At 48.7% G+C, this 25748-nt stretch overlaps 1 protein-coding gene across 2 annotated transcripts in view; it reads right to left on the minus strand.

The window, feature by feature from the left end:
• Positions 1 to 12605: 12605 nt before the first annotated feature.
• Positions 12606 to 25748, minus strand: part of TBC1D31 (TBC1 domain family member 31) — an 834080-nt gene continuing 820937 nt past the window's right edge. For both annotated transcript variants that reach the window (XM_085605032.1, XM_085605033.1), the window contains one exon: positions 12606 to 12971. In XM_085605032.1, the coding sequence (XP_085461158.1) occupies positions 12826 to 12971 (146 nt within the window). In that variant the 3' untranslated portion in view covers positions 12606 to 12825. The remainder of the gene's footprint in view (positions 12972 to 25748) is intronic.

A 25748-nucleotide genomic window follows, 5' to 3' on the forward strand; every position in this document is an offset into this window, starting at 1 on the left:
GGATGGACAGGGTCCATAGAGTGGGTCTGCCGAGAGGTACGGGGGCTCCTCCTCCGGACATCCTGGTCTGCGTACAGGATTTTCAGCTCAAGGAGCGTATACTTCGGAAGGCGAGGGGTATAACCGATTTGCTATTCAGAGATCATCATCCCCAACTTTTCCAGGACCTGGTGGCATCAACGCTCCAGAAGAGGCGCGCCTTTAAGCCAGTGACGACCTTCCTGCGCGACCATAATGTGGTGTACTCCTGGGGCCATCCCTTTCGCCTCATCTTCAGATGGCAGAATAGACTGGTCCAACTTAGATCCCTGCAGACTGCTAAGGACCTCCTTGGGTTGGACGATGCTGCCCCTTCTCCGAGGGATGGTCGCTCACCATCGCGGCGACGAAGGCGCTCTTCCTCCTGGCAAACAGTGGGGCGACCTGCGGCGCAAAATAGGCCGGATCCCACGGTCAGCCTGCAAGAAAGAAATGGGGCAGTGGCCTCCGGGGTGAGTGTGACGGTGGCGCCGCCACAGGACAGCTCGTCGGCTGCTTGAGCGTAGAGGGAAGGCTGTTGGGCGTCGGAGGGACACCCCCCCTCCATTCAGGTACCGTGGGTAACTATTTACTTTTGGGGAAGACGCCCCGGGCCGGAAAGCGAATGGGACACTGACTGTTACCTGGGATCCCGCTCTCAGAGGGACTCAACACTGGCCCTCTTTGTGGAACTATTGGTTCTATTGTTTCTTTCTCTTTGGGGTTTGTTTGTTCTCATACCCTTTGCATTTTGTCCTTCTTTGGGTCCTTGTTGGTGTGGTTTTGGGAGAGGGACGGGGGGGGCGTGGGGTTTTGGTTGGGGAGGGGTGGGGAGGGGTCGGTGGTGGTAGCCAGATGTTGCCTGGGGATGTTGTGTGTGAGTCGCGACTTGCGGGGGATTAAGGGGGGGGGCTGGGGAGGGTGGATGTGGGCTGTCTAGTGACGCGGGGGGGATTTGTGCCCTGCTCGGAGGGGGCTTCAGTTCTGGGCGATGTGGAGGGGTGAGGGGCTGCTGTTGGGTGGCGAGACGACTGATGTACTTTGTATGGGGGGGGCCTGGAGGAGCTGGGGGACATGCTGTGTGAATAATGCCTGTTACCCTAGGAACTTGGAATGTGCAGGGGCTGAATTCTCCCCAGAAACGCCAAAAGGTCTGGAAGTACATCCTGGATCACCACCTTGATGTGGTTGGCCTTCAGGAGACCCACCTGGCCCGGAAGGATGAGTCCCGATTGAAACATAAGCAATTCCCCCTTATTAACAGGTCCTCAGCGGCTTCCAAGCATAGGTGAGTGGCCCTATTGATCCGCTCGACGCTTCACTTTCAGCCTCTGGGGGTCCGGAGCGACAGGGAGGGTAGGTGGCTTATTGTCAAGGGTGTGCTACTCTGTAAGACTTGCTCGTTCCTTGTGTTATATGCCTCCAATGTGGGGCAAAATAGGTTCCTCCTGGAGCTGCTGCGCGCTGTGGAGGACTTTGTGGAGGGGGCACTCCTCGTGATGGGAGATTTCAACTTGGTATGGGATAAGGACTTAGACAGCTCTCACCAGCAGAGAGCAGAGGCCGGTATCTTCTCCGACGAGACGTGCCGGAGGTTTGACGAACTGGGCTTGTTAGATGGATGGCGCTCTCTGCACCCCATATCTCGGGACTACACTTTCTTCTCTCATGTGCACCACTCTTATTCCCGATTAGATCATATTTTTTATAGTCAATCCCTCCGGGGGTCCCTGAGAGAGGCCAAAATCTTTCCTCTTTCTGTCTCTGACCATAGCCTATTCGCGCTGGGCCTGCAGTGGGCGCCAGAGGGGAATGCCCAGCGCAAGTGGTACTTTCCGGCATCCCTGGTGAGAGACGAGTCCTCAAACAAGGAGCTCCGTAAGCGATTCGGGAATTCTTCGAGCTCAACCCTGTGCAGGACACCTCGGTTTTCACTACCTGGGACGCCTTCAAGGCATCAGTGAGGGGTAGCTGCTTGGCCCTTAACGTGGCTCTCAATAGATTGAGGAGGACGGAGCGGGAGGCGTTGGAGAAGGAACTCTCTGCGCTGGAGCAAGCCCATAAGGCCAATCCTTCCAGACAAACGTTGAGGCCGCTGACTGCCCTTAGGGGCAGACTCCGGGCTCACTACAACAACAGGGCGGAGTTCACTCTCCTGAAGCTCCGCCAGCTCTCCTACTCTCAGGGGAACAAGGTGGGGAGGCACTTGGCCCGCCAACTTCGCCATAAACGGGAGAGGGATTACATAGGGGGAGTGCGCGATGCAACTGGCTTGTTGCGGCACTGTGATGCTGCCAAGGCTGAGCTCTTCGGGGAGTACTATGCGACGTTGTACTCGGGAGATACCCTGGACTCAGTCGCCCAACAGGACTATCTGAGAGCGCTCCCGCTCCCTCGTGTCTCTAGCGAATGGAATGAACTGCTCTCCGCCCCCATTTCTAGGGAGGAGGTGCTAGGTGCCATCAGGTCCCTGAAACCCCATAAGGCGCCTGGGGCGGACGGGTTCACGGCCCTCTTCTACCAATCCTTTGCCGCTGACATTAGTGGCTTCTCTGTTCAACTGTTCAATGCTATGGCCGACTCGGGGGCCTCCTCGGTCTCAATGGCGGAAGCGGTCATCCCCAAGCCTGGTAAGGACCCCTCTGCGTGCTCGTCGTATAGGCCGATAGCCCTGCTTAACATCGACGCCAAACTTTACTCTTCCATTCTTGCGACTCGTTTGCAGGACCTGATGCCGGCTCTTATCCACCCTGATCAATCGGGTTTTATCAAGGGGCGTCAAACCCATGATAACACTAGGAGGGTGGTCCACCTCATCGAGAAGGCCAACCGCTTTAACATCCCGGCGGTATTGATCGGTCTAGACGCCGAGAAGGCATTCGATCGGGTGGACTGGCAGTTTCTATTCCGAACCTTGGAAGCATTTGGATTCTCGGACAGATTCTTGACCATGCTCAAGGCCAATTATAGCGACCCCCGTTCTAGAGTCACGGTCAACGGATATTTATCATCTTTCATTTCGCACTCGCGGGGCACGCGGCAGGGGTGTCCCCTCTCCCCCTTGCTATTTGCTTTGAGTATTGAACCCCTGGCGTTGGCGATCCGAGAGCACCCGGACATACGAGGATTGCCCTTCACGGGGGAACAACACAAGATCTCCCTGTTTGTGGACGACGTCTTGCTCTCTCTTACAGACCCTGCGCACTCCCTCCCCCATGTGCAGGCGGTTCTGGCGTGTTTCGAGGCGATGGCGGGTTTCAAGGTGAACTACGACAAGTCTTATATTCTTAACCTCACGCTTTCTGCGGCAGAGGTGGACCGCCTCCGACCGCTTTCGCCCCTGCCATGGACTCATTCCTCATTACTGTATCTGGGGTCCGCTTGACCCCCACAGTGGGGAAACTGTATTTGGCCAATTTCCCCCCTCTACTGGCTACAATCCAGGCTGATTTGCACCGCTGGAAGTAGTTATTTATCTCCTGGTTGGGTAGAATCCATGCGATTAAAATGACGCTTCTCCCGAAGCTTTTATATTTATTCCAGGCTCTCCCTATAGTCTTGGACAGTGATTTCTTTCGTCGCATAAAGACTCTTATGCTCCATTTCGTTTGGCAAGGGGGACGGGCTAGATTTTCCTTTGTCGCTCTCCGGCGCCCTCGGGGGGAGGGTGGAGTGGGCCTTCCGGACCTGCACCTCTATTACAAGGCAGCACAACTGAGGATATTGGTGGAATGGACCCAACCCCTCTTGGAGAAACACTGGCTGCACATGGATAGAAGTGTGGCGGGGCGAACGATATGGGACTTGGTGTGGAAGCCCAAGGGGGATAGGCCCAAGAATGCGTACATCAGCACGCCTACCGGTACCACCCTTAAGGTCTGGGACTCGGTGTCTGGAGATGAGCGGTGGACTACGTTCCCGTCGCCCTTTACTCCCATACACTTCAACCCGGCCTTCCCGCCTGCACTGCGAGAGGGGCCCTTTGATGCCTGGAGAGAGGGGGGCTGCCTCGCCCTCACGCATCTGTTTCATGGCTATGCCCCGCTGACGTTTGCCAATTGTGGGCGGGACTACGGGGTCCCCCAGTCGGAACAGTTCCGCCACACTCAAATGCTGCACTGGGCACTGTCCTCGTCAGTTCGAGAAGCGGCGACTAGGCCGCCCACCCCCTTTGAGGCCTTTCTGTCCCGATCCTCGACCATGCGCGGTGCCATTTCCTTTATTTACAGCCACCTCTTAGCCACTGCTATCTCCCCGAGACCGCGTTACATGGGCCTATGGGAGGACATCCTTGGTCGCGCCATCACGAGTGAGGAGTGGTCCCATTTGTGGAGGGACATGGCCAAGCATAATCACTCGGTGGAACTGCGGGAGTCGCATCTCAAGACCATGATGGACTGGTACCTCTCACCCGCCAAGTTACACCGCATCTTCCCTAACTCTTCGGACAGGTGTTGGAGGGGCTGTGGTCTACTGGGGGATTTTCGCCATATCTGGTGGGACTGCCCGATCATCCGCCCCTACTGTGAAGAGATCTTGTCCCATATTAAGGAGATCCTGGGGTACCCGATCGTGGACTCCTTGGCTCACGTGTTGTTGGGCCTTCGGGATCCACTCCTCGAACATCAAACGCGAGCGGACAAAAAGATTCTCTGGCTTTGTTTGGGGGTCGGCCAAGATAACCCTGGCGGCGGCCTGGAAGAAAAGGGAGGCCCCGGCGATCTCCTTGTGGCATGCGAGGTTGTGGAAGTTGTTGAGCATGGAGCGGATGGCGGACATTTTTCTGGGGAACTTTAAGAATTTCATTTTCCGTTGGGGACCATTGGTTCGCTTTCTTTCCACGGGATTACCGGCAGCGGTGTGTCCACCCTCGATTCGAGCCCTCCATCTGTTTCAGGTGTGAGTGTTAGCTGAGGATTGTAGTAAGTATGACTGAGAGCTACCACCACTGGGGGGGAGGGTGGGGGGGTGGGGGCAGTTGGGGGGTAGGGGGGTTTCCTTTTCGGTTTTCGGTTCATTGTGGCATCCATGGACGGCGAGGGGGGAGCCTGATTGCGCTAGGTTTGGAGTGACCGGCCCCAGTAGCTCGAACTCTGCTAAGCCTTAAAGATGAGCGGGAGCTGGGCTCCTCTACTAGCTTTGTACTTATGGCCTGGATTTGGTCCCTCTGTATTTGTGAGGCTTGTTGATTGGCAGGGCCGGAGGACTGAACACTCTTTACTGTCTATGGCCTCCCCTCATATTTTGCGTACCCCCTGCGAGGGAAGTTGTGCAGGACTGGCGCAGTTTTTTTTTGATTATCAATAAAAACACACTTTTGGGAGAAAAAAAACCGAAAACTATGAAATATGTATTAGATGGCCAACATATTAGAATGGTGGATAAGATCAAGTATCTGGGGATACAACTGGATTCTGAGCTTAACTGGCACTCGCTTATAAGTCAGAATGTTTTCTCTTTTACAAGGACGATATTTGGTATTAGGGATTTTCCTGCTGAATGGGGCGCACTCATTTCCAATCGGTTTCGGAGATTTACAGGGCTAAATGTATCCCCTAGTGTGCTATGGTAGTGGAATTTGGGGATACAGCCAGGTTGCACCACTCCAAGCCACAGAGAATACGTTTTAAGGAGTCTCTTGGGAGTTTGCCAAAGCACACCTTATGAAATCATCCACGAAGAATTAGGTATGGATTTTTTAATTGATGGACTTTGCCTTAATCCATTATAACTTTGGAACTCAATTTGGACAAATGAGGAGCTGAGTTTCAGTAGATTGATCTTGCAAGACTGCATGCAATTAGATACATTTCTAAAGATTCCTTGGCTGGCGTACGTGGCACGCAGCTTGTAGGCTATAGGAGGGCCGGATATGTTTGTTGACAACGCAAACTTAACTCGTGCTGACGGTAAATTGGTTGAAACCGCTTTTATGGAAAAGCTGATATCAGAGCGTGAGGATGTTGCTTTAACAAAACACTCTATGCGACATGCGATATTGGTGAAAACAGTTAGCAATTTGGAGCCGTATTTGACTTGGAATATATCTTCCACCAACGACGACTGTTGATCTATTTTAGATTACATTTATTTCCCGGATTGGTCCCTTTTAATCGTGGTTGTTTTAGGTAATCAAATCTGCCTCTTTGCAACTGTGACAACACATCAATAAACAACACATTACACGTGGTTATGTTTTGCTTAAAATACAGTAACTTGCAACACAAATTCATACGCCCAACTTTATTACCACTGAATTCTAACCAAGTTAGGCCAGCTTACTTTTTTTTTTACAGTTGTTGAACTCCCCTTCAATTTGCTTTTTCCTTGTATGCTTTCTGGTGGGAGTTCTAAAATATGAATGATTATGGCACTAAAATGTTGTATGTTGTTTTTAAATGACCTGCCTTTTATGATTTTATTTATAAAATAGAATAAAGATTATGAATTGAATTGTGTTTACTCTCTCTCACATAAACACACTCTCACCCGCAATCACACATACAACATAAATTTTTTACTTACCTTGGATACCAAATAGGGTCTTATCCCAACCAACTGTAGTCCATTTTTTATTACACTAATAGTGAACAACATTATTCACTATTGGTGTAATGAAAAAAGTGATAGAAAACAAGGAAAGTAAAGCCCCTACCGGCGTCCATTAGGACGAGCTGCCCCTGTGTTCCAGGCACTGATTTTGCAACCTCTTAGGCCAGGAGTCGCAGGGGGCAAGCCAGGGGTCGCAGCGGCGACCCCTAAATGACACCCATGCATAAGCCACATCCACTTGGCAGCCATTTCTTGGACTTACTACACCACATCATCATACACAGTGAACCATAAACAAGGAGTCACATTGAATGAATAATGTCTCCAATCGCGCATCTTTTTTTATTTCCTTATAATTTTTTTAAAAGAACAATTGGTCCTGTAAACAACAATATATCATAGTCCTTTTGTCAAATTATATTTCTAGTGTGACCCTCCCACAGCTCACTTTCACTGGGGAGAGCAGAATTCTACCTGCTGGCTTTAAGTCATCATAACTTGGCAGGTGAGCTGCTGTCCTGATCCGTCAAAAGACGCCCATCATCTGTGACATGCTCAGCTGGTCAAGACTTTTCTCAGCCAATATAATATTGTAGTCTGGAACTTGAACTTTTCATGTGCTTTCGTCTAAAATGCCAGAACCTGTTGAAGATGTCACACATGACAGCTTAGGCTATGGTAAATAAATGTTATTTTTCTTTAGATGAAAGGCAGGTACCAAATGTCGCTAGGGAGGGAGTTAGGGGGTGCACTGCACACTTTACATTTTAACATATCAATGACCTTAAAAATCAGCAGTATAAAACAATAATAGCAGCAGCTTCTCTGACCGGAAGTACAAGTGAGCATGAAACAAATTCCTTCCTGTTGGTAGTTGTTGGTCCACATGCTGCAGTGCCCATTTGTCATTCTCAAAGACACCATCTTTACACGGACAAAGTTATCTGCAGGACATGCACACGATTCAGGAATATCACAGAGGCTAATCTGCCCTTCACACAGAGCTGGGGTACCCCTACAAAGAGACATGCGGAACTATCCCTGGTGCTGAAGCCTCTGCAGAGATCCCCAAGCCATACTGTATCAGCAGGCGAGGCCACACTGAAAGAAAAAGCCACAGTGACATTCCGTCCGGCATTGGAACAAGTGCTACAGTCTATGCACAGTAAAACAAACAGAGAACAAATTACAGAAAGAGTTAGGTTGTCAGTTCAACAATACAAAAAACAGAAAACGATGTGATGCATATGGTTAGCTTACACCCCTCCCTAAGGGAAATAATTCGAAGGAAACTGGAATGTAAACCACAAAATATCAAAGTAAAGTGAATAGTGAGGCTTTGCATTTGGATATTGGTGAAAATCAGATCCTCTTGTCCCCAGCACCAGGTGGTTTACATATGTATAATCCTGCTTACCACGATGCCCACTGCTGGGGTGCGAGCTGTGTCTGATGTTTTCAGGGACACATACATTGTTGAAACAAGTACCTTATCCAAAGCACCCTCACAGTGGCACCAGATCACACACACACCCAAATGTCTTCTCCCACGTGGGAAAACTCTACGTAGTCTCCCCTCCTCTTTCCTCTCCCTTACAGCTTTGAAAGCTCCTGTTCCTATTTTGATCCACAGCCCCTTAATCTCTATTCCGACCCCAGCCAGCAGCTAAATTCTACCAGAGTCAGCAGAGGATTCATTTCACCCAAGAAGGATCTGCATTACTATAGGAAAGTAGAATCTGCTTCCATGGTTACCCCCACTTTTTGCTTGTTATCAGTCTGTTTTGACCTAGTCTGGCTGGGATCCTGCTAATCAGGACCCCAGTCACTGTGCTTTCTCCCTAAATTGACCATGGTAAGTGCTTTTGTACATCCAAAATTGGCTACTGGTGTACCCTTGTAAGTCCTTAGTATATGGTACTAAGGTACCCAGAGCATAGGAACACCAGGGGTCTCCCATGGGCTACAGCATGTACTGTGCCACCCACTGGGAGTCCACTTAAACTGTGACTACTGGCCTGCCACTGCAGCCTGCGTGAGTGGGTGCTTGCACCTCTCATGACAGCTATAAATTTCCTTAAATCTGAGGTCACTACACTCAAAACCCATGTCACCCCTACGGCAGGCTCTTCAGTCCTCAGGGCAGGGTGCTTGGTAATAAGTGTGTGGGTGTCTCTGCATAAGCAGAACACCCCTATAAACACCGGAGTCGATTCCCAGGGCTTTGTAAGTGTGGTCATCCATTTTAATAGATATAGTGGACATCAGTCACTACGAGATGTCTAACTATAAAGCCGCTGCACAGAACCTGGTCATGTTTGGTATCAAACATGTTAGAATCATACTCCAACACAGATTTCAGTGTTGGAAGTATGATCCCATGTACTTGGGGGGGCTCCCCTAGGGTACGTACCCTCCTTGTACTCCAGGTAACAGCCTTTCAGGGTCTGACAGCAAGCTAGTGCTGCTGCCAACCAAAGACATGATTCTGACCTTGTGCTGCTGAGCTAAGCTCGAGCAGGGGAAGGTAGAACAATGTGACCACCTCCCAGACAGGACTTGGTGTATTGGGCTGGGGTGGGGGCGCTTGCCATCGCCACCAGACTGCTTTGAAAGGCACATTTGGTGCTCTCTGTTCATACTCCAGTTTGAGCCAGTTCAGGGGAGCCCTTGGCTCCCACTCTGCTGTGAAACTGGAATAAGGCCATGGGAGTACCCTCCCCTCTGTCCAGCCCTTCCTATGGAAGGGACCTTCGAGTTGTTCCAACCCTTCCCTTACAATACTTAAGGACTTACCTGTGGGTGGGTCCCCAGATTCGTCGTGGGACAAGACTCAAGACTGAAGCCATGTCACTCTTTGACCATCTGGACACTTGGACTTTGCCTGGCACCGAGACTGCATCAAGGAAGTCTCCTGGTCTTGCTGTTCTGCAAGTCTTCTTCGTTGTCTGTGTTTCATCCAGGTTCTTGGACAGACTTGTGGGCATCAAGGACACCTGAAGTAATCTCCCTTGGAGTGAAGGAGTCACTCCCCTGCATCTGCAGACTCCGCAACCAGGCTGACCGGTCTACTGATTCTGAGATCCCACGGACTTCCTGAGGCCCAGCAAAACAGGTGGTGCTTCTTCAACTCCCTCGAAGCCTGACCTGTCCTCTCTGCAATTTTGAGGCCAGTATCCCTTGTCGGAACCGAGCCCCTGTGCACTGCATAGACTTCCTTTTGCCAAGGCTTGTTGGCTCTGCACTCTAGAAATCTTCGGTTACTAGAAGCTCCAGCCTCCAGCATCTCTTCCTGCCAAGTACAGCGTCCTCACCGCATCCTGTGCACTGTGACTTTGGCCTGTGGGTCTTCTCCTGCTTCAGTGGGCTGCCCTGACTCTCCTGCTGTTGGTGAGTCCCTTGAACCTTGCTGGTCTCAACCTTGCTCCTTCTTCATTCTCCACGCCAGTTGCGGCTACCAAGGCATGTTGGTGCTCCCGTCGGACACCGACCACCTAGTCACCGACATCTGATGTGGGACAGCTCGTGCACGGTTCCTGGTCTTCTTCAGCGTTGCCTGGTCCTCACAGCTTCAGCGACAAGGTCACTGTCAACACTTTTCAACTGTCAGACATCAGTGGGCTTTGCTCTTCCGTGCCTCCTAGTCCCTCCTGAGTGGGTTAGACTCTGTCCCCTCTGCTTGCAGGGTCTTCACTTCAAGAATCCACCTTTGGATTTCACCGGACTCCTTCACCTTCTTCTCCAGAAGCACTTTTCTCCAAGTCTTCCATTGTCGTCTACGGAGGTTTCCAACGTCTATTCACCCCTATGCACCTGGTTTCTGTGGTGTATATAACCCGGTCTCTGGGCCATCCACAGGTGGGGTGGCTCTCCAACCTTCCGCCCTCCAAGGGAATTCTTCGAGGCCCTCTGGGAAGGGTCCTTCTTCTGCAAAACTGCAACATGACTTCTCCATTGACTTCCATTGGTCACGCAGCTGTGTTCCCACTCTGCACACAGCCTCCGTGGGGTTCCTGGGTACTCACCTTGGTGGTTCCTTCGGTCCCCGGCTTCTCTGGGTCTTCTGGTCCAAGTCCCGTCCTCTTCTGCAGTTCGCATTCCACTCTGGCGACCACTGTATTTTGTGCTACTTACCTTATTGCATTTGAAGTATTATTGTGTATTTGTTTTGATATTTTCGGGTAGGAGATATACCAATGTGTTAGTGAGTGTTGTGTAATAAATAGAAGTATTTTTATAAGTACACTGTCTGGTTTCCTTTCATTTAACTTGCATCCTAAGGTTAAACTGGTAAAACAAGCTGCTTAGATAAGCCTGAAGGCTGCTCTCCACAGCTACCACTTCGAGAGCTTGCTATGGTTGCCTGGATTAGTGCAAGGTGCATCACTTAAATAAGTGTGCACCACATACTAAGCCAGCCTCATACACTCTCCATGACTTATTTATGATTCAGGTGGGACTCCTTGAGTAATACTGCATTGTATGTGGTACATTAGTGCAATCCAAGCACTGCCAAAGCCGACAGATGTGGCTTTAATGAGAACACACGATGATGTAAACAACATTTGTTCATGCATGTTTGTTTTTGAAGCCAGACCTACGGACTGTGCCTATGCTGGTTTCTCTCCAGATCCTGGAGTTTTTTGAGCAGCTAAGATCACATTGTGGTTTTTTAACTCTATTCATTTTTTATAAAGAAAAAACATATTTTCACAAACATTTCTCACAAAAAGCTAAAAAATGTAAACGCAAATGTTGCCTGTGCATAGGCATGATAGCTTTTGCTTAGTTTGTAATGTTTTCCTCTCCACTTTAGAGGTGTTCCCAGATGCTGCACAAGGGTCGAGCTATAATTAAGACAGCCTTGGCTTTTTCTCCCTAACTTTCCTGTTACTCCCATTCTCTACGTGTTATGGCATAGTGGTTACAACCGCATCAATTCCTCCATTTTAAAACAACTGAGGCCCGGTTACATATGAGCGGAAGTCACCTGACCTGTAAAGATGCTAAGAACAATACATTAATAATAAGCAGGATCCTATTATTTTGGCTTCATAAAGTGTGTCACACAGAGGCTAAAAATGCCATATTTTGCATCCCACCAAGAAAATCTATGTTCATGCACCAGCATGCTAATCTAGCTGTATTGGGGTGTCGTGCAGCTACACTCAGGTGAGATGACATAGTTGAATTAAAGCGCCAAGCAGCGAGGAGAGGCGGTCGGCACGAGGGTGGGTGGTTGGTGTTGAGGGCAAACGATAAAGGAAAATCTCATAATTCCTAATGTGGGGCACTGGAATCTGACAAAAAGGCAAAAACCTCTCTGACCATCCAACTCAAATAAAGGTGAATCCGGGAACCTGATAGAGGCTGAATTGCCACAATAGTGAGACACTAACGTCCTCTCGGACGTTTCAGGGCACATAAAATACCCACTGCTCAGTGACCGCAGAACTTGAGGAGAGAGGGAGGGGGCAAGCAGCCCTGGCAGTACAAACCACAAACACCACCTCAGCAGGAGATATCCGCAAGGCTCTCCTATTCCAGTTGATAGTCTCCCATTGCATTGTATTCTAACAGGGGTTTGTAAAATGTAGTATTTTGATAGACAACGTGGCACTCTTTTTGAAAGGCCGGTTTTGGATCCCGCCCATGGATGGAGATGGAGTCGGTGTTTATGAACACTGATGGGGAATTGGACTGACGTTCAGCAGTGACCAGGGCGCCCTCGATGCCGTGCACAGCACACACAGCCAGGCCTTCCCTCTGGGGAATGTCAACCATCGTCGACAACATCTTCAGCGAAATGGCCTCAGAGTTGGGCAACCGTAGATTTCTGGTGCACCTTGGGAAAGCTCGAGCGGTCAACCATAGGGCCCTAACTTGAGTGCTGAAGGAGTAAGCACAGGCGTTTCCATAAGAGTCACAATTCTTTTGAATAAGAACAGCACGTAAATGCAGAACCACAACTACTTAATGCAAAAAACCATGCAACTTGTTACAAAATCAGTAACACAAGACATTAACAACAGCTGTTTTCTTACTAGAAATCCTTTTTAATTTCACAATAAAACACTTCTTTGGTAATAAAAAATATTTCATCAAAACACTGCATTCATATAAAATATTACATTATTCATTCTCAATTTCCAAGTAATTTAAAATGTACTGTACAAAAACGGACAATTTCAAAGTCATTCATAATAACAACTCGAACAGTCTTGGGGTTCTACGCTGACCCGTGCAGCTCGAGTCTCACGTAGTCCACGTCGTCGTTGAGAAGGGCTGTGCGGGGTATCGACCCCGCGCCTGCACCGCCAGCTTCTTCCGCAGTTCCCGCACTTCTGCCATCAGTTCACGTTCTCTGCATTCCAAATCACCTCTTCCACGGTCTAGGGAAACTTAACAGGAAAAACGGTTTTCAATAAAATAGGTCAAAAGTAGAAAATATCTTTGAAGAAAGAGTTATAAGTAAAATACAATTAAAAAATAAAGCATTAGGAAAACATATTAATATTTAGGATTTATTTATTTTACTGTATCTCTGAAGAGCGAATGTTCAGACGTTGGCAGAGTTCAGTTTATACCTGTCATTGTAGAATAACCTCCAGCATAAAAGTCTACACAAACAGCATGGTTTTTAAGAGTACGCTTTTTCTGCTTTCGGAATCAAGGAAGACTATTCCATACTTGAGAAGCAGTCTCCACAGAAAAAAACTCCCCCCTCACCAGGAAGATAAGTTCATGACCCTATGCCTAGAGCAGTGGTTGTCAAACTTTTTAATGCCATGGCGCCTCAGGTGTTAAGAAAAAAAAAAAAAAAACATTTTGACCCCGGCTTTCATTCTGGTATTATTTCATGCTGGCTGAAACATGTCGACGTTTTTTTGCAGAGTGGAGGGGTAGGTGACTCATTACAGCCTTCCATACCACCATCCACTGGTCTTTTGATTGACCTTTATACTCTGGACAGGGAATTCATGATTAAAATAGGATTGAAGATATCCCATGTCCAGTTTTAACCACTATTTCTGCACCATTATTCATTTATCATCCCATTTTCTTTAGTATCTTTTGTGTTGTATTGTCTTCCCCCTCCCTATTGCTCCACCTCCAACATTGGCTTGCGCGGAGGTGTGTTTGCAGTCCTATGATGAAGCATGACACAGTTTACTGTGCGTGAGGGCAGTTTTAAGACACACAGGTGTCTTCCCCCCTTTGCCTGATCAGAGCGATCAATATTATATGGTCCCTCTTCTCTTTGTGTGTTAAAAGAGACAATATCTAGCCGCAGATTCCCTACCTTTGATTTTCCCACGGCAGCGTCCTTGCTGGAAGTGATGTCTGCGTCACCTCTATAGGTGCCACCTTGGCGCTCTGTCAGTGCCTCTCCACAAATTTCCACACCAAGAGAACGGAGCCATGAAGTGCACTGACACTGATGTGTCCAAATTAGCCCCCTGAAAAGGATTAACCCTAACCCTAGAAATCTGTTCGCAGAGCAGTGAAGATCGGTAGATGGGTAAGGAATCTGTGGCTATATATGGTCTCTATCAGATAATTATTATACGACTTTCGGCCCATATCTGTAAAAAGATATCTGGCAGAAGGGCCTATTTACAAATACTAGATGGAATCATGCAGGTATCATATACTGTGGGAATCCTGCGGATGTCATAACAGATAGGGTGCGCCTGGCATACAGTGAACCCCACTGGCGTGAAAGGACAAGGACACACACCTGTATATGTAGTAGTATTCACATTTGAAGTGTTCACTACTGGTTTCACGTGTCAAAGATACATCAAAATAATCAGTGCAAACATCCAGAAGGGCCCAAATCACCACAAATTGCACGTAAACATCAAGCATGACCTCATGACAGCTATTTGGCTCAATCCATCATCAAAAAATGGGGACGTCCAGACATTCCAAAATGGCACATGCATGCCAAGAAACAGCATCTGTGATTTCGATTCACTCATTACTGAGCGAGGGGCTCAACCACAAGCCGCATTTTTTTCTGCGGTTGCTATATAGGCATCACACCAAACAGTTAGGCAAATGACATGTGTCGAAGACTCAACGAGCAATTGGTCCAAACGACTGGAAGGGCCCCACATTGCCAACCTTGGCACATCATGTTAATCCTAAACATCAAGCATAACTAAATGACAACTATTTATTTAATCCATCCATAAAATAAAAGGACATCCAGATATTTGTAACCCACACATGTAAACAAAATAGAAGGCTGCAACTAACGTTAACCTGTTGTCAGCCACTGCTGACATTTATGCATCATGGCATTCATACACAACACGCCTAGCCCAATCAAGAAATGTTGAGTTCAACCCATCCTCGTAATACAAGGACATAAAGAGAAACTACAGTATCACGCACACATGAGGAGGAAAAGAACCACAATAACATTCACTAGTCATACAGCGGGGAATTCAGCAGCCACTGAGGTGAACATCCGCTCATCTCGCCCTCCGCTAGGCCTCAACAGCTGAGTTTGTCTGCTCTGGCGTTTCAGGAACCCGCCAGGTGTTGAACCACCAGGGATATTTCCTGCTGTTCCAGCCATTACCAGAGACTCAGGGCCTCTTGACAAAGGGTCCACGACCCCACCCCACCCTGTTTGTTGCAGTACCACAAGGCGGTGGCATTGTACGCGAACACCTGTACCAATCTTCCCATGATGGAGGGTAGAAAGGCTTTCAATGCTAGTTGGATTGCTTGGAGCTCCAGTATGTTTATGTGGAGCTCGAATTTCCCCGGATACCAGAGTGCTCTGATGTTCACCTCTCACAGATGGCTGCCCCTTCCCAGGAGTGACGCATCTGTCACAACTGTGAGATCTGGTTGGGGAAGGGAGAGAGTTCTGCCTCTGACCCAACTGTGGTCTTTTACAGTTCCCTCTGAGATCTTGACCATGTCGGAGAGATTCCACTGGTGTTGCGTCCATTGGAACTTCAGGTCCCACTGCAGAGCCCGCATGCACCATCTGTCACAAGCAGGTTGCAGGAGGCCATGAGGCACAGCAGCCTCAGAGTCATTCTCACCAAACTCCAAGATAAATGCTAAAACATTAGTATCAGAGCCTGAATATCCCGGACTCGCTGCTCAGGACGATAAGTAGGAAACTGCACTGTACCCAGAACAGCTCAGATGGAAGAGAGAGTCTGAGAGGGAGTCCGGTGTGACTTCTGCACGTTGATAGTGAACCCCAGCGAATGCAGGAGGTCAGCCATAGTCTGGAGGTGGGAGACAACTGCCTGGGGCGTGCCCGCCTTCAGCAGCCAGTCGTTGAGATAGAGGAAGACTAGCACCCCTTTTGTGCGCAGAAGAGCTGCGATCACCGCCATCACCTTGGTGAACACCTGAGGGGCGCTGGTACGGCCAAAAGGGAGCACAATGACCTTAACTGCTCGTGGCCTACAGTAAACTGCAGGTAACACCGATGGGCAGGCGGAACCAGGATATTGAAATAGGCATCCTGCACGTCCAACACTACCATCCAGTCTGCTGGGTCCAGGGCAGACAAAACCAGAGCCAATGTGAGCATCTTGAACTTCTAATTTTTGAGGAAGAGGTTGAGGGCTCTCAGATCTAAGATAGGGCGAAGACCTTTGTTCTTTTTGGAAATCAGAAAGTAGCAGGGATAGCAACCACTGCCTACTTCTGACACAAGAACCCGCTCTATAGCTCCCTTGGCCAAGAGAGCCGTGACTTCCTTGCGGAGCAAGTACAAATGATTCTCCGTCAGCCGGTCGTGAGTTGGAGACAAAGAGGGAGAGGAGGATTAAAAGGAAAGCGAGTAGTTTGCCCGAATAATCTGCAAAACCCACCTGTCCGATGGTATGGACTGCCAGTGGTTTAGATGATGGATGATTCTGCCACCAACTGGACACCCATGATCCTATAGGGCAAGATTAGGAGGGCTTAGAGGCTGAGGCTGCAGGGGGATTGGTGTTTGTGGCAGACCTCTGGCTACCTGACCCACGGGGTCAGTATGAACTGCATCCTCGCCCCTGCACAGTCTGGGAAGCTTGCGGTGGCTGGAATATAGTTGGTGCGCCTGAAAGCCCCTTCTGTACCACAAATGGAGTGATAGGCAGATTGGGGACGATGTGGGACAACTGCAAGGCCCAAGGACTTGGCCATAGCCTGCAAGTCCTTAAAGTGCTCCAGCGTGGAGTCTGCCTTGTCTCTGAAGAGAAGGGTGCCATCATAGGGCATGTCCATGAGGGAAGCCTGGACATCCCCTGGTCAGCCAGATGTTCTCAGCCAGGCATGGCGCCCAAGTACAACTGTTAATGAAACCACTCTGCCCAGCAAGTCGGTCGTATACAAACCACACCTAATGGTTAACTTCGCTGCGTCTCTCATGTCCTTAACCGCTTTGGAGAAAACGGCCAGGGCCTCCTCCAGGATCTGTGGCAGCACTTGCGCAACCAACTCTCACAGAGTGTGGAAGTAGCAGCCCAATAAGCATTCAGTGTTCACAGACCGCAAGGCTGGTGGAAGAAAACATCTTTCCCAAGATATTCAGCTTCTTGGATTCACTATGCAGGGTGCCGCAGGGAACGAGCCATAGGATGTAGAGGTTTGGACCACCAAGCTCTCAGGGGTGGGGTGTTTGGTGAGGAAGATAGGGTCCCCAGGTGGGGCGGGGGGGGGGGATAGCGGGCGGTTGTCCTATTCACTGGACTGTGCTGGGCGGGGTCCAAGTTTCCAGTAGGACATCTGTCAGTACTTCATTAAATGGGAGCAGGTGTTCGAAGCGGAAGCTTACGGTTGTAGCACTTGCGTCAAGATGTTAGTCTTGACTGCCACTGAGGGCAACTCGAGATACAGGACCTTAACAGCCCTCTTCACTACCATTGAATTGAATATGCTACTTACCAGTATGCATCTGTTCTTGGCATGTAGGGCTGCTGACATTCATATTTGTGCATAGATCGCCGCCTAGTGTTGGGTCCGGATGTTTGCACGTTGTTGTCCTGGAAGAGTCTTCGAAGTATCCTGGGATAGGTGACTCCTCCCCTGGACTACAGTGCGCATGGGCATCCTCTCCATCCTCAGATTGTTTTTCGCCATTGTGGCAGTGATGGAGTAGATACAGAAAGTGATGACCATGCTTACAGTAATTCTGAGAGCTGCAGCTGCTACAGGCGCCGGGGAGGAGGGAGGGCGATATGAATGTCAGCAGCCCTACATGCCAAGAACAGATGCATACTGGTAAGTAGCATATTCAGTTTGAGGCATGTGGGCTGCTGAATTCATATCTGTGCATAGAATACATAGCAGTGCCCTCTATTAGCGGCGGCTACCAGTGCCAGCTGCAGCGGTCTGAAAAAGAGTTTTGAGAACAGCCTGTCCTACAGCTGCCTGCTGTTTTGATTGCACATCTACACAATAGTGTTTGGTAAATGTATGTGTAGTGGACCAGGTGGCTGCTCTACATATATCATGCAGGGGAATGTTTCCTAGGAAAGCCATGGAGGCCCCTAACTTACGTGTTGAGTGGGCTCATGGGGGAATCGTTAATGTGCGTTTAGCCTTTTGATAGCAAATTTGAATACATTTAACGATCCATCTGGCTATACCTGCTTTGGAGATAGCGTTACCTTTGTGGTGTGGCGCAAAGGCAACGAAAAGTTGTTTTGTCTTCCTAAAGATCTTAGTCCTGTCGATCTATTACATGAGGGCTCTCTTCACATCTAGTGTATGGAGTGCTCTTTCTGCGACAGTTTGTGGGTTTTGAAAGAAAATAGGCAGTTCAATAGTTTGATTCATGTGGAACTGCGATACCACCTTGGGCATGAATTTGGGGTTGGTACGTAGTACGACCCTGTTGGCGTGAACCTGTATAAATGGCTCTTGAACGGTTAGTGCCTGGAGTTCACTAACTCTTCTTAAAGAAGTGATCGCTACTAGGAAAGCTACTTTCCAGGTAAGAAATTGAAGCTCGCATGAGTGTAGAGCAGGGGTCTTCAATCTGTGGGGCGCGACCCCCAGGGGGGGCGTGGAGTCCCAGAAAGGGGGTCGCGCATTCCCATCGCACTTTCGCCTGGAACTGCCTGAAGCTGCATTCCAAAACGTTCGCTCTTTGTTTTGGATTCCGAATAGTGGCAGCTTCAGGCGCTCTCTGATTGGAGGACATCGTGAAAGCATACAGCGTCATCGGTGATTGTCCTCCAATCAGAGAAATTGCAGATTTAACATCAGGAAATGCCGGCCGGGAACTGCTCTGGCGAAGCGTCTGAAGTGCTTCAATGTTTGTTGTTGCTGCTGCTGCCTTGCACTCCTGCTGCATTTCCTGGACTTCCTCGTTGTCCTTGCTGCTGCTGTGTTTTTCCAGCAGCTGGTGTCCTTTTCGTGCTTCTTCGTGGCTGCCTTTGAAATAGGATCCCTTGGCTGTTTCCTGGTTTCCGCGGCAACCGGAACTTTGTGTTAGATAATAGGATTTTCTTTAGAGAACAATGTTTCTATTTCACATTTATTTGATTTGGACATACATGCGAACATTTCAGAAAAGCAAAGTGGGAGATTTAAAAAAAAAAAAAAATCGGAAGAATGGGGCCGTGAATCGGGTTTCTGTCATGTATGGGCTTTGGAAGTGTGCTGCTGCAGGATCGGACATTTGAAATGCACGTGTTTTTTCTTACCTTTCAGAAGCATGGAGCGCATTGGTAGGCAGAGAGAGGGCGATGCAAGTGTTTGGCACTGGCCTAGCATTTTGCTGGCAGTGCATACCCCCCCTCCCCCCCTTGGGCTGAAACCGTTTCCAGGGCACACACACAGCCCTGGATACGGTTTTAAAGACTTCACAGATCTTTAAAAGACCATTTACTTGCTTACGAGGCTGTGTTGGTACTTCACCCCTTCTAGAGCCCCTGTCGCGCCACTCTGACTATTGCTGGAAGAATTAGCATGTTACACAATACCAAGCCCTGTCAGCTGAAACCCCGAGGAATCGGGTTTTTGCTTGCAGGAATCGGGAGCGGGAGACTAGCCTTGAAATCGGTAGTCTCCCGCCTGAATCTGGAGTGTTGGCATGTCTGGATTTGGAGGCACTAACAAACAGGATTTATATGGCACGTACACTGCAAGTAGTTACAGTAAAACTTTGACAAATACACAACTAACTAGAGCAGATGTTTTATTGAGATCGGGTGCCTCACAAGCAAGCAACGCTGCCAGTGTTTTTAGATCACATTTCGTGTCCTTTGCTATTAAATAGTTTCTCTCTCCCCTAAATCAAGTCCATTCTTACTTTCTCTCCCCGTTCTTGTTTCCATCTAATATCTTTCTTCATTACTCCTTGTATTTCAATTTTTTCTTGTATTAACCACAAAGATATTTTAGGCCCAAGTGTTTATATGAATGAAAGAGTGGGAGGAACAGAAACGGGGAGAAAGAGAGAGCGAGACTGAAGGTGAGAGGAAACAGGGAGATCAATCAGGACAAAGAAAGACAAAACCAGGGATGGAGAGAGGATACAGGAGGCGTGATAAGCACATGGATAGAGAGGGATAGCGGAAGAGAAAAGTGAGCAGTGGGCGAAGGTGCAGAGTGCCTGAGGTGGAGGATAGGTGGCAGGCATGTTTGCAGAATGGCAGGGAAGGACGCAGTGTGGGAGAGAATAGCTTCGGGGGGTGGGGGTGGGAGGTGGAGGAGAAAATGGTCCACTGTAAAGGCCAAGGTCGAGAATAATGAGGTACATTTGGAGGGAAGGTTGGGACAGAGAGGAAAAAATGAGCAGAAAAGTCAAATAAGGAATTGCCATTTTTCTGTACACACTGGAAGCTCTGAAAACCTATTCTCCTCTTCTGTATTTGGTCCTGTACAAAATGTATTTCAAAGGCCACCCTCCAAGTGTAACAAAGATGGCCATTATCTTTTCTTTCACAAAAATAATCCATGTGCTGACTCTCAAATAATGAAAAAGTGGAGAGAGTTCGTAAATGATTACACACAGGTATCCCTGAATTATTTCTTTCTGAGTACCTCTAGAGCAGGGGTCTTCAATCTGTGGGGCGCAACCCCCAGGGGGGGCGTGGAGTCCTAGAAAGGGGGTCGCGCATTCCCATCGCACTTTTGCCTGGAACTGCCTGAAGCTGCAATCCAAAACGTTTGCTCTTCGTTTTGGATTCCAAATAGTGGCATCTTCAGGCGCTTTCTGATTGGAGGACATCGTGAAAGCATACAGCGTCATCGGTGATTGTCCTCCAATTACAGAAATTGCAGATTTAACATCAGGAAATGCCGGGAACTGGGGCCATAAATATGCTCTGGCGAAGCGTCTGGAGTGCTTCAATGTTTTTGTCATTGCTGCTGCCATGCACTCCTGCTGCATCTCCTGGACTTCCTTGTTGTCCTTGCTGCTGCTGTGTTTTTCCAGCAGCTGGTGTCCTTTTCGTGCTTCTTCTTCGCGGCTGCCTCTGAAATACGATCCCGTGGCTGTTTCCTGGTTTCCGCGGCAACCGGAACTTCGTGGAACTTGTAAGTAGGTTGCCTCTGCCCCACCTCCTCCACCATTCCCTGGCTTTTTACCCCTCAGACCTACACACAAGCATACACGCACGCGCACACACACATTCTTAACTCCAAATATTTACGCCCACCCTTTCCCCACTGCTGTCTTTGGGATTCCTCTGCTAAAGTAAGTCACACAACAATAACACGAGGTTGGAATAGTGAACGCAGGCTGGATAGCATTTCTCATAGGTTCAGCCAGGCACCTGCCGACATGCCTTGGCTGTGCTTTCAGATCTTTTATACTTTGCTTGATATCACCAAAAACTCTGCACTGTGTTTTATGACTATTTAAACATTCTCTAAATATGTTATTAGTACATGAGCTGATACTGTATTTCTGTGTTAAAGTACAATTTTCACACATTCCCATTCTCTTCCATCCTCTGCTTGAAACCTCATCTCTCCTTCCACACATCTTTGTCTTTTAATCTCATTTCTTTTCTTTCACTTTTGTCTTGCTGCTGACGTCACCCATATAATGTCAAATGTGCAGCTACCACCATAAAAAGCCCAGGTGGTCCCTTCGCTGTATTTCTGTTTGGAAGATTGTCCATGGCAGGGGTGTGGGGGGTGTATTACGCCCTCACCTCCTTGTCAAACTTCCTGTCTCTCTTCCTATCTCCTCTCCCTTAAAATCCTTCAGGTGGCTTCATCACGTCCGTTTTTGTTTTCTCTACACCTGTCCTCTCACTCCCCCCGCTGCCATCATGTCCAGGGCAGGCATGGCTCTCTGTTTCGCTATATAAGTGCATTTCCCACCATCAGGATCATGTGGGTCCTGTCCCTCATCTCTCCAGTGGTCAAGACCTAGCTCTGTCTTAGACAAGGTCTATCCTTCTGTTCTGAGTAAGGAGTGTCTCTCCCACACTGGGGCTCTCTCAGGTGGGTCCTGCCCTCTCACCCCTCCAATGGGTCTGCCAGGGCCTAACTCTCTATTCCACAAGGTCTCCCTCCGGTGTCTTCCACAGTTGGGGTCTCTCGGTGGGTCCTGTCCTCTCATCCTCCATCTGGCATGGCAAGGCCTTGCGCTCTGTGCCACAAGGTCTCCCTCTGTTGTGAGTAAGGGATGTCTCTCCCACACTGGGGCTCTCTTGGGTGAGTGCTGCCCTCTCACCCCTCCAGTGGGACTGCCATGCCCTGGCTCTGTTCTACAAGGTCTCCCTTCCATTATTATCCAACCTATTAACCAGGGATACTATGTTTTGACATTAGTGGTTTTCTGGAGAACAGGTGGAATTAACCATTTTTTAATTTGCCTCAAACCTCCTGTAGAACCTGGTCTCTCTGTAGAGAGGAACACTGTGTTTCCTGTTCTGCCTGTTTATTTGAACAAAGTATTGCTTTCTGGGAATTGTAGTCCTCCAATGTTTAAGATCAGTTGGATTGCTGCACCTGATAACAATAATTTGTAAAAATGAAAGCCTGAGAGTGGATGCATGGACCCTCTTTTACTAATGTTTTGCATGGGCGCTTGCACTCTGAAAGGGTACACAAAAGTTAGTGTCAATCTACTTACTTTTGAAAGGCCTGTATGCTTTATTGCATTGTTATGCACCCTCCAATATATACTTTAGTAAATAAATGCCATGGTGTTTGGCCTTTATTCTGAGATCTAGATCCATAGTGACCTGGTAGCATAGTGTAATATAGCGTCCCTATGCAAACTAGGGTTCTTTGCGGCGCTCTAAGACTGGCTTCAGAGCCTGGCCTCTCGGTAAAGAGGGATGCAATGTGGTTCCCTGGAAAAGGTAAGTAAGGTGTGCCCCTGAAGAGGCAGGACAGGGTGGTCTGCTCCATAGCACCCCCTGGTAGTATGGAGGTTGTCCATGAGGAGTAAGCAGGTGGTGGTTTGCATCCCAATTTTTATTGATGGGGCAGAATGAAACATGGGGAGGGCAAGAAGCAGTGGCAGTTGGCATGGACCCTGAGAAACAGAGATGGGTTGGTGAGTCTATCCTAGATACTGCATTGTCTGTGGTTGCCTTGTGGGCTGTGGTCCAGGTCCTGATCTCTGAGGGTAGCAACCCTGAGACAGAGAAAGTAAGGACTAGGAGGCAGGTTTCACCTGCAGCAGTGAGGCTAAAGGAGGGTAGTAGGAGAGTGGGCCATACTTAAAAAGAATTGCTGAGAAACATTTTCTCCTCAAACCAGTCTCTTGCTGTCTGTATTTATCCATATTTATTTTGTTTTGTGAATAGATGTGATAACCCGTATATTTCCACATTTACTTAACAGATAGACGTGCACTCATACTTTCATGCCTGTCGCGGTTTAGCATACACTGCCAAAATAATATAATACACACATCAAACAATTGGCATGATAGCACAAATACCTGTTGAAAAATGCAACAATTAATTTAAGCAAATCTCAGTGAGCTTTATAACTCCCTATGCTGGCAATGTGTGCAACTACTGGCCTGAAAGTCAATAAACTCAGCATAGTCACCCAAAAGAAGCCAATTATCAGCATTTTTCCACTTTCAAAAGTAGATACAGACAGGATATACAATGATTTCTGTCTGTAGTTATCTGTAAAAATCTGTGAAAATGGAAAACAGGGAGCACCAATTATGAGGAGTATTAAGTTCTAGAAATTTTCGTAAGGAGGGGGTCCTCATGCCTGAAATTTTTTGACAGGGGGGTCTCGGCATCCAAAAGTTTGAAGACCTCTGGTGTAGAGGTTCAAAGGGTGGACCCATCAGGCGTGTGAGGACCAAGTTGAGGTTCCACATTGGAGCCGGCGGGTGGCTTGGTGGAATGACTCGTTTGAGTCCTTCCAAGAATGCTTTGATGGCAGGCACTCTGAATAGAGAGAGGTGCTGCCTGGTCTGCAGATAGGCTGAAATTGCGGTCAAATGGACACGTATAGAGGTGTACGCCAGATTGCATCGGTATAGGTGTAAGAGGTAACAAATTATGTTTTGTATGGATGCGTCTAGCGGGTTAATGTCATTATTAGTACAATAAATGACGAACCTCTTCCATTTGGCTGCATAGCAAGCTCTGGTAGTGGGTCTCCTGGCCTCCTTAATGATGTCCATACAGTCAGGTGGCAGGTTTAGGTAGCCAAACTCTAGGACTTCAGGAGCCAGATCGCCAGGTTCAGCTGTTGCGGATCTGGGTGCTGAATCTCTCCATGGTTCTGCGTCAAATGCGCGGGTTTGATCCACAGCCTTTGATGCGGCACCACGGAAAGTTCGAGAAAGGTGGTGTACCACGGCTGGCGTGCCCACGTTGGAGCAACCAGGACGAGTGTCAGTGAGTGTTGTCTGAGTTTGCGTGCCACCAGCGGTATCAGTGGTGCTGGGGGAAAAGCGTACGCAAATCTGCCGGACCAGTTCATCCATATCGCATTGCCCTGCGACTGCGGATGTGGGAACCTGGCGGCAAAGCTTTGGCATTTTGCGTTTTCGCTTGTGGCGAAGAGGTCTATCTCTGGATTACCCCACCGCTGGAAGTACGGTTGGAGTACTGATGGGTGCAACTCCCACTCGTGCATCTGGTGGCTGTGTCTGCTGAGCAGATCCGCCATCTGGTTGTCCTTGCCGGGGAGGTGTTCTGCCATGAGGAACATGTTCCTCTGAATGGCCCACTTCCACATGCTCTGAGCCAGATGAGACAACTGTGGAGAGTGTGTTCCTCCTTGCTTCTGTATGTAGTACATGGCGGTCATGTTGTCCGTCCGGATCAACACGACTTTGTTGCACAAGTGTACTTTGAATGCCTTCATTGCCAGGAAGATTGCCATCAGTTCCAGAAGGTTGATGTGCATATTTTTCTGTTGTGTTGTCCATAGTCCCTGCACTGTGTAGTGGAGTACATGAGCTCCCCATCCCTGGAGAGACGCGTCCGCTGTCAGTATTATTTGTGGAACAGGCTCTTGGAACGGTCGGCCCTTGCAAAGGTTTTGTGGATTCCACCAATGCAGAGAGTTGTATGCCCGACCGCTCACCAACACTAGGTCTTTCAGCTGTCCTTGAGCCTGATTCCACTGACGTGCTAAGCACTCCTGAAGCGGGCGCATATGTAGTCTCGCGTGTGGGACTATGAAAATGCAGGAGGTCATCATGCCTATCAACTGCATGAACACTCGCGCAGGAAGGGAGTGTTGGGGTTTGAACTTGGAAATCAGCATTTGCATGCTGTTGATCCTCACTAAATTTGGCTGAGCTGTGGCCGCCAGAGTGTCTATAGTCGCACCTAGGTACTGTTGTACGTGTGCGGGCTGGAGATGGGATTTTGGGTAATTTAGTGAGAATCCCAGACTGTGAAGGAGGTGAATGGTGCGGGACATGTGGCTGGCACATTGCTGGGCTGACTTTGCTTGAACGAGCCAGTCGTCCAGGTAAGGGTAGACGTGTATGTGTTGCCTCCGTAGATGTGCCGCCACAGTAGCTAGGCACTTTGTGAAAACCCTGGGTGCTGTTGTCACGCCGAAGGGAAGGACTTTGAATTGGTAGTGCTGCCCCTGAACAGTGAACCTGAGGTATTTTTTGTGTGAGGGGTGAATGGGTATGTGGAAATACGCATCCTTGAGGTCTAGTGTGGCCAGGAAGTCTCCCTGCTTGAGCAGCGGGAGGACTTGCTGTAAAGTGAGCATGTGAAAATGCTCGGAGAGAATGTAGC

This window comes from Triturus cristatus, chromosome 5_1 (assembly GCF_964204655.1).
Source record: "Triturus cristatus chromosome 5_1, aTriCri1.1, whole genome shotgun sequence".
NCBI lineage: Eukaryota > Metazoa > Chordata > Amphibia > Caudata > Salamandridae > Triturus > Triturus cristatus.